General features: G+C 46.6%; 1 protein-coding gene across 5 annotated transcripts in view; it reads right to left on the bottom strand.

Annotated features, from left to right (window-relative positions):
- pam (peptidylglycine alpha-amidating monooxygenase) overlaps positions 1-15382 on the bottom strand; it is a 160568-nt gene that overhangs the window by 111539 nt on the left and 33647 nt on the right. For all 5 annotated transcript variants that reach the window (XM_052525124.1, XM_052525120.1, XM_052525122.1 and 2 more), the window contains exon 6: positions 7609-7696. In XM_052525124.1, the coding sequence (XP_052381084.1) occupies positions 7609-7696 (88 nt within the window). The remainder of the gene's footprint in view (positions 1-7608; positions 7697-15382) is intronic.

Genomic DNA, 15382 nt, shown 5'->3' on the forward strand with positions numbered 1-15382 from the left:
CATCCATCTACAACTCAACAGAACTAGCATACTATCATATCCTAGAACACCATCCATCTACACCACAACAGAACTATCATATCCTAGAACACCATCCATCTACACCACAACAGAACTATCATATCCTAGAACACCATCCATCTACACCACAACAGAACTATCATATCCTAGAACACCATCCATCTACACCACAACAGAACTATCATACTATCATATCCTAGAACACCATCCATCTACACCATAACAGAACTATCATACTATCATATCCTAGAACACCATCCATCTACACCACAACAGAACTATCATATCCTAGAACACCATCCATCTACACCACAACAGAACTATCATATCCTAGAACACCATCCATCTACACCACAACAGAACTATCATACTATCATATCCTAGAACACCATCCATCTACACCACAACATAACTATCATATCCTAGAACACCATCCATCTACACCATAACAGAACTATCATATCCAGAACACCATCCTATCATATCCTAGAACACCATCCATCTACACCACAACAGAACTATCATATCCTAGAACACCATCCATCTACACCACAACAGAACTATTATACTATCATATCCTAGAACACCATCCATCTACACCACAACAGAACTATCATATCCTAGAACACCATCCATCTACACCACAACAGAACTATCATACTATCATATCCTAGAACACCATCCATCTACACCACAACAGAACTATCATATCCTAGAACACCATCCATCTACACCACAACAGAACTATCATATCCTAGAACACCATCCATCTACACCACAACATAACTATCATATCCTAGAACACCATCCATCTACACCACAACAGAACTATTATACTATCATATCCTAGAACACCATCCATCTAAACCATAACAGAACTATCATATCCTAGAACACCATCCATCTACAACTCAACAGAACTATCATATCCTAGAACACCATCCATCTACACCACAACAGAACTATCATATCCTAGAACACCATCCATCTACAACTCAACAGAACTATCATATCCTAGAACACCATCCATCTACACAACAACAGAACTATCATATCCTAGAACACCATCCATCTACACCACAACAGAACTATCATACTATCATATCCTAGAACACCATCCATCTACACCACAACATAACTATCATATCCTAGAACACCATCCATCTACACCACAACAGAACTATCATATCCTAGAACACCATCCATCTACACCACAACAGAACTATCATATCCTAGAACACCATCCATCTACACCACAACAGAACTATCATATCCTAGAACACAGAAGGTAAGTGTGCCCCCGGCTTGATATGGAGACCGGCAGTTATGGTTAAAGGCCAGTAATGCCTTACATTGTTTCTCCTGATAGCTAGTGTCTAGAAGATATTCCTGTCATTTGTTCCAAATGAATACACCACACTCAAAGATTAGGAGCAAGCAGCAGCAGCAGTAGCAGACGCTTCCGTTAAGAGCCTCACGCCTCCCAGATTCCATTTCATGCCTTTGTGCATTCTGGGAAACACCATTAAAAGCATATTGTCTTCACTTTTGACACAATAATGACTAGCCTTACTACTTTTCACCCTATTCTTCCTGTTCCAGAGAGCTCACAGCTTGAACGGTGTAGCAGTGTATACTCATCATTGATGTTGACCCCCCTGTAGCTCTCGAGTGTTGCAGAGGAGAACCGGTGCAACGAAGGCTAGGTGACAAGAGTGGGTTAAAAACAGAGCTTTCCTTTTTCAGGAGAGGTTGTTTTTTTTTAGCTCAATGTGGAATTGTGTGGATGTGCTCGCAGAGGGCTAAGCAAGTGTTCTGATTGGGTAGACACATTGTGTTTGTCCCAAATGGTACCCAGCCTCTTTATAGTGCACTAGGTAGCGACTAGGGTGCCATTTGGAACAAACACTCTTGGTATGGCCTATTTTCTTGCCCCCCCCACTGATCCTCCAGAGCTTCCTTGTGATTTCAGAAGCAGCTTCACAGGCAGTTTCAGAATATATCTCAACCGCTTTTAACTCGAGGAATGCCAAATGTGCTTTCAGAGTGGGGAGGAATTTGAAAATCACCCCCGCAGGATAGCTGAAGAAGAGATGCATTTTTTAAATGAAAACAGGGTAGCTGAATGGATGAAAGGAATTAAAGCCCGAATGGCAATTGTGATGGTCGTTTGGAATTTGATAGTCATAGTCAACACACGGTGCTCTTTGATTAGAAAACATACTCATTGCTTTGTGTATTTTTGCTGTGTGACTCTAGAGGTGTATTCTGATTTGACCCTCCCAGACACAGGAAGTCAGTAGATGCTGAGCCGTGTTTCACTTGAACGTTGCGGTAGCGTAATGTGGTCTTCGTCTTCCTCATCACATACACTGAAGAGTCCATTCTGAGGGGAGGAAAGATAAACAACCCCTCCCAACGAGCGACCTGCAGTACCCACCACCCTCACACACCCACACCACCCTGTACAGGGCTCCCATGATCTCTGTTGTCGAGGTGACAGCAGTTGCTATGGTAACAGGCAAGTTTATCAGTGAGCGTCTGAAGAGGTCTCCTCTTCCCTCTGTTTCTTCTCCTTTTTTCTCTCTTGTGCGTCTATCTCTTCTGCCCCTCCCCCTCTCTCTTCTGCCCCTCTCCCTCCTCCTCTCTTCTGCCCCTCTCTCTCTCCTGCCTCTCTTCTGCCTCTCTCTCTCCTGCCGCTTTCTCTCTCTTTCGTGCCGCTCTAGCCGCTCTCGCTCTATCCTGCTTCTCTCTCCCTCTCCTCTCTCTTCCGCTTCTCTCTCCCTCTCCCGCTTCTTTCTCCCTCTCCTGCCTCTCTCTCCCTATCCTTTCTCCTCTCTCCTGCCTCTCTCTCTCTCCTGCCTCTCTCTCTCCTGCCTCTCTCTCTCTCTCTCCTGCCTCTCTCTCTCTCTCTCCTGCCTTTCTCTCTCCTGCCTCTCTCTCTCTCTCCTGCTCTCTCTCTCCTGACTCTCTCCTCCCCTCTCTCTCCTGCCTCTCTCTCTCTCTCTCTCTCTCTGCCTCTCTCTCTCTCTCTCTCTCTCCTCTCTCTCTCTCTCCTGCCTCTCTCTCTCCTGCCTCTCTCTCTCTCTCCTGCCTCTCTCCTCTCTCTCTCTCTCCTGCCTCTCCTCTCTCTCTCTCTCCTGCCTCTCTCTCTCCTGCCTCTCTCTCTCTCCTGCCTCTCTCTCTCTCTCTCCTGCCTCTCTCTCTCTCCTCTCTCTCTCTCTCTCTCTGCCTCTCTCTCTCTCTCTCTCTCTCTCTCTCTCTCCTGCCTCTCTCTCTCCTGCCTCCCTCTCTCTCCTGCCTCTCTCTCTCTCTCTCTCTCCTGCTCTCTCTCTCTCCTGCCTCTCTCTCTCTCTCCTGCTCTCTCTCTCTCCTGCCTCTCTCTCCTGACTCTCCTCTCTCTCCTGCCTCTCTCTCTCTCCTGCCTCTCTCTCCTCTCTCTCCTGCCTCTCTCTCTCTCCTGCTCTCTCTCTCTCTCTCTCTCTCTCTCTCTCTCTCTCTCTCTCTCTCTCTCTCCTGCCTCTCTCTCTCTCTCTCTCCTGCCTCCCTCTCTCTCTCTCTCTCCTGCCTCTCTCTCTCTCCTGCCTCTCTCTCTCCTCTCTCTCTCTCTCTCTCTCTCTCTGCCTCTCTCTCTCTCTGCCTCTCCTCTCTCTCTCCTGCCCCTCTCTCTCCTGCCTCCTCTCTCTCTCTCTCTCCTCCTCTCTCTCTCTCTCCTGCCTCTCTCTCTCTCCTGCTCCTCTCTCTCTCCGCTCTCTCTCTCTGCCTCTCTCTCTCTCTCTCCTGCCTCTCTCTCTCTCTCTCTCTCTCTCTCTCTCTCCTGCCTCTCTCTCTCTCTCCTCTCTCCTCTCTCTCTCTCTCTCCTGCCTCCTGCTCTCTCTCTCTCTCTCTCCTGCCTCTCTCTCTCTCTCTCTCTCCTGCCTCTCTCTCTCTCTCCTGCCTCTCTCTCCCTCTCCTGCCTCTCTCCTCCTCTCTCTCTCTCCTGCCTCTCTCTCTCTCTCTCTCTCTCTCCTGCCTCTCTCTCTCTCTCTCTCCTGCCTCTCTCTCTCTCCTGCCTCTCTCTCTCTCTCCTGCCTCTCTCTCTCCTGCCTCTCTCTCTCCTGCCTCTCTCTCTCTCTCCTCTCCTCTCTCTCTCTCTCCTGCCTCTCTCTCTCTCTCCCTCTCCTCCCTCTCTCTCTCTCTCCTGCCCTCTCTCTCTCCTGCCTCTCTCTCTCTCTCCTGCCTCTCTCTCTCTCCTGCCTCTCTCTCTCCTGTCTCTCTCTCTCTCCTGCCTCTCTCTCTCTCCTGCCTCTCTCTCTCTCCTGCCTCTCTCTCTCCTCTCTCTCTCTCTCTCCTGCCTCTCTCTCTCCTCTCTCTCTCTCCTGCCTCTCTCTCCTCTCTCCTCTCCTCCCTCTCTCTCCTGCCTCTCTCTCTCCTGCCTCTCTCTCTCCTGCCTCTCTCTCTCTCCTGCCTCTCTCTCTCCTGCCTCTCTCTCTCTCTCTCTCTCTCTCTCTCTCCTGCCTCTCTCTCTCTCTGCCTCTCTCTCTCTCTCCTGCCTCTCTCTCCTGCCTCTCTCTCTCTCCTGCCTCTCTCTCTCTCCTGCCTCTCTCTCTCCTGCCTCCTCTCTCTCTCTCCTGCTCTCTCTCTCTCCTGCCTCTCTCTCTCCTGCCTCTCTCTCTCTCTCTCTCTCCTCTCCTGCCTCTCTCTCTCTCTCTCTCTCTCTCTCTCTCTCTCTCTCTCTCTCCTCCTCTCTCTCTCCTGCCTCTCTCTCTCTCTCCTGCTCTCTCTCTCTCTCTCTCCTGCTCTCTCTCTCTCCTGCCTCTCTCTCTCTCTCTCTCTCTCCTGCCTCTCTCTCTCCTGCCTCTCTCTCTCTCCTGCCTCTCTCTCTCTCTCTCTGCCTGCCTCTCTCTCTCTCTCTGCCTCTCTCTCTCTGCCTCTCTCTCTCTCCTGCCTCTCTCTCTCTCTCCTGCCTCTCTCTCTCTCCTCTCTCTCTCTCCTGCTGCCTCTCTCTCTCTCTCTCCTGCCTCTCTCTCTCCTGCCTCTCTCTCTCTCTCTCCTGCTCTCTCTCTCTCTCTCTCTCCTGCCTCTCTCTCTCTCTCTCTCTCTCTCCTCTCTCTCTCCTGCCTCTCTCTCTCTCCTGCCTCTCTCTCTCTCTCTCCTGCCCTCTCTCTCCCCTGCCTCTCTCTCTCTCTCTCTCTCTCTCTCTCCTGCATCTCTCTCTCTCTCCTGCATCTCTCTCTCTCCTGCCTCTCTCTCTCCTGCCTCTCCTCTCCTGCCTCTCTCTCTCTCTCTCTCCTCTCTCTCTCTCCTGCCTCTCTCTCTCTCTCTGCCTCTCTCTCTCTCTCTCTCCTGCCTCTCTCCTCTCTCTCTCTCTCTCTCTCCTGCTCTCTCTCTCCTCCTCTCTCTCTCTCCTGCCTCTCTCTCTCTCTCTCTCTGCTCTCTCTCTCCTCTCTCTCTCTGCCTCTCCTCTCTCCTGCCTCTCTCTCTCCTCTCTCTCTCTCTCTCTCTCTCTCTCTCTGCCTCTCTCTCTCTCTCTCTCCTCCTCTCTCTCTCTCTCTCTCCTGCTCTCTCTCTCTCTCCTGCCCTCTCTCTCTCCTGCCTCTCTCTCTCCTGCCTCCTCTCTCTCTCTCCTCTCTCTCTCTCTCTCTCTCTCTCTCTCTCTCTCTCTCTCTCCTGCCTGCTCTCTCTCTCTCCTGCCTCTCTCTCTTCCTCTCTCTCTCTCTCTCTCTCTCTCTCCTCCTGCCTCTCTCTCTCCTGCCTCTCTCTCTCCTCCTGCCTCTCTCTCTCTCCTGCCTCTCTCTCTCTCTCTCTCTCTCCTGCCTCTCTCTCTCTCTCTCTCTCTCTCTCTCTCTCTCTCTCTCCTCTCCTGCCTCTCTCTCTCTCCTGCCTCTCTCTCCTCTCTCTCTCTCTCTCCTGCTCTCTCTCTCTCCTGCCTCTCTCTCTCTCTCTCCTCTCTCTCTCTCTCCTGCCTCTCTCTCTCCTCTCCTGCCTCTCTCTCTCTGCCTCTCTCTCTCTCTCTCTCCTCTCTCTCTCTGCTCTCTCTCTCCTGCCTCTCTCTCTCTCTCCTCTCTCTCCTGCCTCTCTCTCTCTCCTGCCTCTCTCTCTCCTGCCTCTCTCCTCCTCTCTCTCTCCGGCCTCTCTCTCTCTCTCTCTCTCCTGCCTCTCTCTCTCTCCTCTCTCTCTCTCCTGCTCTCCTCTCTCTCTCTCCTCTCTCTCTCTCCTCTCTCTCTCTCCTGCCTCCTCTCTCCTGCCTCTCTCTGCCTCTCTCCTGCCTCTCTCTCTCCTGCCTCTCTCTCTCCTGCCTCTCTCTCTCCTGCCTCTCTCTCTCCTGCCTCTCTCTCTCCTCCTCTCTCTCTCTCTCTCTCTCTCTCTCTCTCCTGCTCTCTCTCTCCTCTCTCCTGCTCTCTCTCTCTCTCCTGCCTCTCTCTCTCTCTCTCTCTCTCTCTCTGCCACTCTCTCTCCTGCCTCTCTCTCCTGCCTCTCTCTCTCTCTCCTGCCTCTCTCTCTCCTGCCTCTCTCTCTCTCTCCTCTCCCTCTCTCTCTCTCTCCTCTCTCTCTCTCTCCTGCCTCTCTCTCTCTCTCTCTCTCCTCTCTCTCTCTCCTCCTCTAGCTCTCTCTCTCTCTCTCTCTGCCTCTCTCTCTCTCTCTCTCTCTCTCCTGCCCTCTCTCTCCTGCCTGCCTCTCTAGCTCTCTCTCCTGCTCTCTCTCTCTCTCTATCTCTCTCTCTCTCCTGCTCTCTCTCTCTCTCTCCTCTCTCTCCTCCTCTCTCTCTCTCTCTCCTCCTCTCTCCTGCTCTCTCTCTCTCTCTCTCCTGCCTCTCCTGCTCTCTCTCTCTCAGCTCTCTCCTCTCTCTCTCTCCTGCCTCTCTCTCTCTCCTGCCTCTCTCTCTCTCCTGCCTCTCTCTCTCTCCTGCCTCTCTCTCTCTCCTGCCTCTCTCTCTCCTGCCTCTCTCTCTCCTGCCTCTCTCTCTCTCCTGCCTCTCTCTCTCTCCTGCCTCTAGCTCTCTCTCTGCTCTCTCTCCTGCCTCTCTCTCTCTCCTGCCTCTCTCTCTCCTGCCTCTCTCTCTCTGCCTGCCTCTCTCCTGCCTCTCTCTCCTCCTCTCTCTCTCCTGCCTCTCTCTCTCCTGCCTCTCTCCTCCTGCCTCTCTCTCTCTCTGCTCTCTGGTCTCCTGCCTCTCCCTCTAATCGCCTCACTGATTCCTTTCCCAAGTCTAGTCTCTCCCGTAATACCCAACTCTGATTCTCTGCAATGATTAGAGTGGTCCACACTGATTCTTTAAGTGTAGTGGTGCAGTAATACCCAACTCTGATTCTTTAAGTGTAGTAGGGCAGTAATACCCAACACTGATTCTTTAAGTGTAGTAGGGCAGTAATACCCAACACTGATTCTTTAAGTGTAGTAGGGCAGTAATACCCAACACTGATTCTTTAAGTACACTTGTTCTTCGTTGTGCTACAATGGACAGATCAACAAGTCTTTACTAACACACAACTGTTGTGTATTCTACAGACTGTCTGTTTGGTCAACCAGGTAGATTCATGTGTAAAGTACTGTGGAAATGCATAGGGAAATTCTAGCTCACGTACTGTGGTGTGGTGTGCTTTGACTTACCAGTAGTTGGTGGTGGAGACTGGTGTCCCGCAGCCATACAGGAGCATGTGATGGGCTGTGTCCATACTGGCATGAGGCTCAAAATCCACTGAGGGGAAAGAACAACACAATTACAGGGTTAAAGCCCTTGGCAAAGTACTTGTCTCCACAGGGTTTGTTTTAGGAGGAGAATTCCACTTGTCAAAGACCATTTATGCTAGTCTCCTCTGATTCTTTGAGAATAATGAGGTTGTTTAGACACCTTAACGTCCAGGATGTTGACTATGTCTTGTTTTTGGATGAAACAACCAGGTCTTCATAATTTAAAAAAACAGAGGCATTTACCTACTGAGTGGACAAAACATTCAGAAAACGTTCCTAATATTGACTTGAAGCCCTGCCCGCTTTGGCCCTCAGAACAGCCTCAATTCGTCGGGGCATGGACTCTAGAAGGTGTCAAAAGCGTTCCACAGGGATGCTGGCCCATGTTGACTCCAATGCTTCCCACAGTTGTGTCAAGTTGGCTGGATGTTCTTTGGGTGGTGGACCATTCTTGATACACATGTGAAACTGTTGGAAGCGTGGAAAAACCCAGCAGCGTTGCAGTTCTGGACACAAACGCCTGGCACCTACTACCATACCCCGTTCAAAGACACTTAAATATTTTGTCTTGCCATTCACCCTCTGAACACATACACAATCCATGCTTCACCGTAGGGATGGTAGCACGTTTCCTCCAGAAGTGACGCTTGGCATTCAGGCTGAAGTGTTCAATCTTGGTTTCATCAGAGCAGAGAATCTTTAGGTGCCTTTTGGCAAACTCGAAGCAGGCTGTCATGTGTCTTTTACTGAGGAGTGGCTTCCGTCTGGCTAATCTAACATAAAGGCCTGATTGGTGGTGTGCTGCAGAGATGATTGTCCTTCTGGAAGATTCTCCCATCTCCAAAGAGGAACTCTGGAGCTCAGTCAGAGTGATCATTGGGTTCTTGGTCACCTCTCCTCCGAGTGGTTTGGTGGATCCAAACGTATTCCATTTTAGAATGATGGAGGCCACTGTGTTCTTGGGGACCTTCAATGCTGCAGACATTTTTTGGTACCCTTCCCCCAGACCTGTGCCTCGACATAAATCCTGTCTCGGGCTCTACGGACAATTTCTTCAACCTCACTGCTTGTTTTTTTCTCTGACATTCACTGTCAACTGTGGGACCTTATATAGACAAGTGTGTGCCTTTCCAAATCATGTCCAATCAATTGAATTTACCACAGGTGGAATCCAAGTTGTAGAAACATCTCTAGTATGATCAATGGAAACAGGATGGACCTGATCTCAATTTTGATTCTCATAGCAAAGGGTCTGAATACTTTTGTAAATAAGGTATGTTTATGTTTTTATACATTTGCAAACAAAATCAAATAAACCTGTTTTCGCTTTGTCATTATGGGGTATTGTGTGTAGATTGATGAGGGGAAAAAATAATTAAATCGTTTTTAGAACAAGGCTGTAACATAACAAAATGTGGAAAAAGTCAAGGGGTCTGAATACTTTCCGAAGGCACTGTATGGCCAGTGTATATTTATGGCTCACATATATAGCCAGTATATATGTATTGTCAGTTTAAACACTCAGTGGCCAGTTTCCTAGGACACACATCTAGTAACAGGTCAGACAGCCCTTTGCCTCCAGAACAGCCTGAACTCTTTGAGTCATGGAAACATTGCAAGAGATCTAACATGTGTGCCAGGAAAACATTCCTCACACCACCAGCCTGTACCGTTGACACCAGGCAGGATGGGGCCATGGACTCATGCTGTTTACGCCAAATCCTGACTCGGTAATCAGCATAATGCAACAGGAACCAGGATTCGTCAGACCAGGTAAATATTTTAGCTGATCGGACTGGAACCCGGTGTGGTCGCAATAGCCCATCTTTGACAAGGGACCGACGAGTTGTGAGTTCTGAGATGGCGTTCTGCACACCACTGTTGTACCTGTGCCGTTATTTGCCTGTTAGCTTCCACGATTCTTTCCATTCTCCTTCTAACTCTCCTCGACTAACTATTTTTCGCCCACAGGACTGCCGCTGACTGGATGTTTTCTGTTTGTTGCATCATCATCGGTAAACCCTAGACACGGATATACTAGAACCTCAGTCGCTTAGGTCACTCGTTTAGCCCATTTTAATGTTCATTTTAAAAGTAACAATGTCTCGATACCTGTCTGCCTGCTTTATATAGCAAGCCACGGCCACGTGACTCACTGTCTGTAGGAGCGAACCATTTCCGTGAACGGGGTGGTGTACGGCCATGTATATACGGTGTACGGCCATGTATATACGGTGTACGGCCATGTATATACGGTGTATGGCCATGTATATACGGTGTATGGCCATGTATATACGGTGTATGGCCATGTATATACGGTGTATGGCCATGTATATACGGTGTATGGCCATGTATATACGGTGTATGGCCATGTATATACGGTGTATGGCCATGTATATACGGTGTATGGCCATGTATATACGGTGTATGGCCATGTATATACGGTGTATGGCCATGTATATACGGTGTATGGCCATGTATATACGGTGTAGGGCCATGTATATACGGTGTATGGCCATGTATATACGGTGTATGGCCATGTATATACGGTGTACGGCCATGTATATACGGTGTATGGCCATGTATATACGGTGTACGGCCATGTATATACGGTGTATGGCCATGTATATACGGTGTATGGCCATGTATATACGGTGTATGGCCATGTATATACGGTGTACGGCCATGTATATACGGTGTAGGGCCATGTATATACGGTGTAGGGCCATGTATAGGGCCACGGTGTCTGTGAAAACCTAAAAACAACTGAAAAACAAATTATTGAAAGATACAGCTCATATTAAATTGGGGAGTAAAATTGAGGTGTAGGCCACTGTTTATACTCAGGGCCATATTTTGAAACATTAAAAGGTGACTGGCTTCATGTATATACAGGCACTGCAGGCTTGGCCATGCAAGAGCTTCAGCCCTGACAGAAAGTGTATCTCCACATGAAATATGAAAACGGTGTGGCGGCCATGTATATACCGGAATGAATAGGGCCTGACAGCAGGCCGAGCGTGTACGGCCATGTCTCCTTCATGAATTTTATAACAGCACCATATGTCAGATTGATGTACTGTATACAAGGAGAACAGCAGCCAGTTTACGGTTCTCCTTGAATTCCTGTTTTTTAAGATAATACGGTCTATCCTAGCAACGCCATGTATGAGTAACAAGTAAATGTCTAAATTTAGGCCATGTTTATACTGAAATGAAAGGAGGCCATTTATATACTTTTAGCTGTATTGGGCCATGTCTGAAAGAGGTGTAGGGCCATCCAGTAACAAATATACGGTGTATGGCCATGTATAGGTGAGAGCAGAAGCCCCTTCTGTATGGCCATGTATATACGGTGTATGGTGAGAGAGACCATGAGATATACTGTGTAGGGCCATGTATATACGGTGTACGGGGGCCTGTATATACGGTGTATGGCCATGTATATACTGTGTACAGGCAGGCCATGTATATGGGGTGTAGGGCCATGTATATACTGGTGTATGGCCATGTATATACGGTTATGGCCATTTATATTCTCAGTTATTTTTGGGCCATGTATATACGGTGCAAAATATTCTGGTCCATGTATTTATACGGTTGGGTGTATGGCCATGGATATAACTTGGGGTGTTCAACGGCCATGTATATACGGTGGGGCCAGTTTGTGTCATAACGGTGTATGGCCATGTTTATATACGCAACACAGTGTATGGCCATGTATATACTGTGCTAGGGCCATGTATATACGGTTGTGTTTAGTAACATGAATATACGGTGTATGGCCATGTATAGTAACTGAAAACACATTGTGGTTGCCATGTTCTCATAATACGGTTGTGTTTAGTAACATGAAAACACATTGTGGTTGTAACTATGTTCTCATAATATACGGTTGTGTTTAGTAACATGAAAACACGGTGTATGGCCATGTATATACGGTGTATGGTAACATGTATATACGGTGTATGGCCATGCATATACAGTACATGGCTCTGTGAAAACCTGAAAAAACAACTGAAAAACAAATTATTGAAAAAAGAGTTCACAGCTCATATTAAATTGGGAGTAAAATTGAAAACACAGCGTAGGCTACTGTTTATACTCAGAGCATATTTTGAAACATGAAAAAAGGTGACTCTCTTCACTTTGTAGTTCTTCATTGTGGGTAAGCCAGGCACTGCAGGCTTGGTAACTTGAAAAACATTGTGGTGTAAGATGTTCGGCAAGAGTGTTCAGTAACCTGACAGAAAGTCAATGCTCTCTCCACATGAAAGTGATGAAAACCCCAGGACGGGGTTTAGTAACATGCGTGGGCCCAGTATAATCTCGGACCTGAATAATGAATGGGGCTTTCTGACAGCATAATGAGCGTGGGGGGTGCTTCTTTTCTCCTTCATGAATTTTCATAACAGCACCATATGTCAGATCGAGTGTACTGTGTATACAAGGAGAACAGCAGCAACAGTTTGACGGGTTCTCCTTGAATTCCTGTTTTTTAAGATAATATTTGTTCTTTCTCTATCCTAGCAACGCTATTCGTATGAGTAACAAGTAAATGTCTAAATTGAGGTCTTTTTTTTTTTTTTACTGAAATGAAAGGAGGCCTTTCTTAGCCTTTTAGCTGTATTGTTCGTTTAGTCTGAAAGGACTATTCACTCCAGTAACAAATCAATTTTTGGATCACAGTGGTCTGTATTTCTCTGTTGTGAGTTTGGAGGTGAGAGCAGAAGCCCCTTCTGCTCAGTGGGCTGCCCGTGTTCTATAGAAAACACCTCTCTCGCCCTGCCCCAGTATCCCTGTGTCCACGGAGACGACACCCCATAATTAGGCAACAAATGCCTTCGCATTAATCACGGCTAAACAGATGTGTTTACGGGAGGACTGGTGGCTCGTGAGAAACGAGTGAGCGAGAAAACACGATGGAGACATCACTCCTCTCTAAAGCCCTGATCTTGCAACAGACAGGCAGCAGCCCTGTAGGCATGGGGCTGTCCTGGCTCAACCCTATGGCAAGCAATACTGGTTTTATCCGCCTCAGTGGGCTAAGTTAACACAGGGTTAATCTCTCCCACAGGCCCTATTTACTCATTCTCAGTTATTTTTGAGGGATGTAGATAATCATATCTGTATGCTTCAGCAAAATATTCTGGTCGCGGTTGGATTTGCATTACGGTTGGAAATAAGAATCAAGAAAGTTTGGGATAATAAGGCTTGGGGTGTTCAATTGAAAACCATTGAGGCCATGTCATAATGTAACCCGTGTGTTTAGTAACTTGAAAACACATTGTTTGTTGTCATAATGAGATTATGCCGATTCAGGCATGTTCTGTTTACAGTAACTTGAAAACACATTGTGGTTGTAACACAGTGTTGAGAAACTTTAAAACATGTCACCGACATCGTGGCTATGTCTACAGTGTCCTCATAATGTACGGTTGTGTTTAGTAACATGAAAACACATTGTGGTTGTAACTATGTTCTCATAATGTACGGTTGTGTTTAGTAACTTGAAAACACATCGTGGCTATGTCTACAGTGTCCTCATAATGTACGGTTGTGTTTAGTAACTTGAAAACACATTGTGGTTGTAACTATGTTCTCATAATGTACGGTTGTGTTTAGTAACTTGAAAACAAATTGTGGTTGCATGTGTCCTCCATAATAGTGTTTCTGACAGCACTGAGGAAAGATATGGTGCAAGATGTTATGGTGCAAGATGTTATGGTGCAAGATGTTATGGTGCAAGATGTTATGGTGCAAGATGTTCTATTTATTTTCGCGACGAAAATAAATAGAACGCTGCCGTCCGCATTATCCATAATAATCCTTTGTAAGTCATTTAGAGAAATTGATCATTATGCCAGGGACTTCCTATATCCATCGACTCTCTCTGTAGTGTCTTTTCCCACTGACAATTGATGCTAATTGCTAAAGATACATGTGTAAGTAAATCACAAGGACTCTTTTTTTAATATATTTTTGTATATATATATATATATATCTGCTAGATATTGACTACTTCTCTTCTAGTCTTTTCAATAAACATTTGTGTGTTGAAAATGCCTCATCACTTGTATAATCTATTTTAAACATACATACATACATACATACATACCTCACCAGACACAACACTATGGGTTCCTTAACGGTACCCAAACCATAAACAGATTTTTACTTAGTTAACTATAGAGTTATGTCATGGTGGAATGATCTGCTACCAGAGGTTACTCAGTTATCTATAGAGTCATGGTGGAATGATCTGCTACCAGAGGTTACTCAGTATCTATAGAGTCATGTCATGGTGGAATGATCTGCTACCAGAGGTTACTCAGTTATCTATAGAGTCATGTCATGGTGGAATGATCTGTTACCAGAGGTTACTCAGTTATCTTATCATGGTGGAATGATCTGCTACCAGAGAGTCATAGAGTCATGGTGGAATGATCTGTTACCAGAGGTTACTCAGTTATCTATAGAGTCAGTTGATCTCTACCAGAGAGTCTATGTCATGGTGGAATGATCTGCTACCAGAGGTTTCAGTTATCTATAGAGTCATGGTGGAATGATCTGCTACCAGAGGTTACTCAGTTATCTATAGAGTCATGGTGGAATGATCTGCTACCAGAGGTTACTCAGTTATCTATAGAGTCATGTCATGGTGGAATGATCTGCTACCAGAGGTTACTCAGTTATCTATAGAGTCATGGTGGAATGATCTGCTACCAGAGGTTACTCAGTTATCTATAGAGTCATGGTGGAATGATCTGCTACCAGAGGTTACTCAGTTATCTATAGAGTCATGGTGGAATGATCTGCTACCAGAGGTTACTCAGTATCTATAGAGTCATGGTGGAATGATCTGCTACCAGAGGTTACTCAGTTATCTATAGAGTCATGGTGGAATGATCTGCTACCAGAGGTTTCTCAGTTATCTATAGAGTCATGGTGGAATGATCTGCTACCAGAGGTTTCTCAGTTATCTATAGAGTCATGGTGGAATGATCTGCTACCAGAGGTTACTCAGTTATCTATAGAGTCATGGTGGAATGATCTGCTACCAGAGGTTACTCAGTTATCTATAGAGTCATGTCATGGTGGAATGATCTGCTACCAGAGGTTACTCAGTTATCTATAGAGTCATGTCATGGTGGAATGATCTGCTACCAGAGGTTACTCAGTATCTATAGAGTCATGTCATGGTGGAATGATCTGCTACCAGAGGTTACTCAGTATCTATAGAGTCATGGTGGAATGATCTGCTACCAGAGGTTACTCAGTTATCTATAGAGTCATGTCATGGTGGAATGATCTGCTACCAGAGGTTACTCAGTATCTATAGAGTCATGTCATGGTGGAATGATCTGCTACCAGAGGTTACTCAGTTATCTATAGAGTCATGGTGGAATGATCTGCTACCAGAGGTTACTCAGTTATCTATAGAGTCATGGTGGAATGATCTGCTACCAGAGGTTTCTCAGTTATCTATAGAGTCATGGTGGAATGATCTGCTACCAGAGGTTACTCAGTTATCTATAGAGTCATGGTGGAATGATCTGCAATGATCTTCCTGTCTCCTCATGTTACATAATGGAAACAGTTTTCATGGGCACAAAAATGGAATGCTTCTAACCGAAAGAGTCACCTTAACTTGATAATTAAAACCCGAAATCGATACTGTCATTAACGTGGA

This window comes from Oncorhynchus keta, chromosome 9 (assembly GCF_023373465.1).
Source record: "Oncorhynchus keta strain PuntledgeMale-10-30-2019 chromosome 9, Oket_V2, whole genome shotgun sequence".
In the NCBI taxonomy this organism is placed as follows: Eukaryota; Metazoa; Chordata; class Actinopteri; order Salmoniformes; family Salmonidae; genus Oncorhynchus; species Oncorhynchus keta.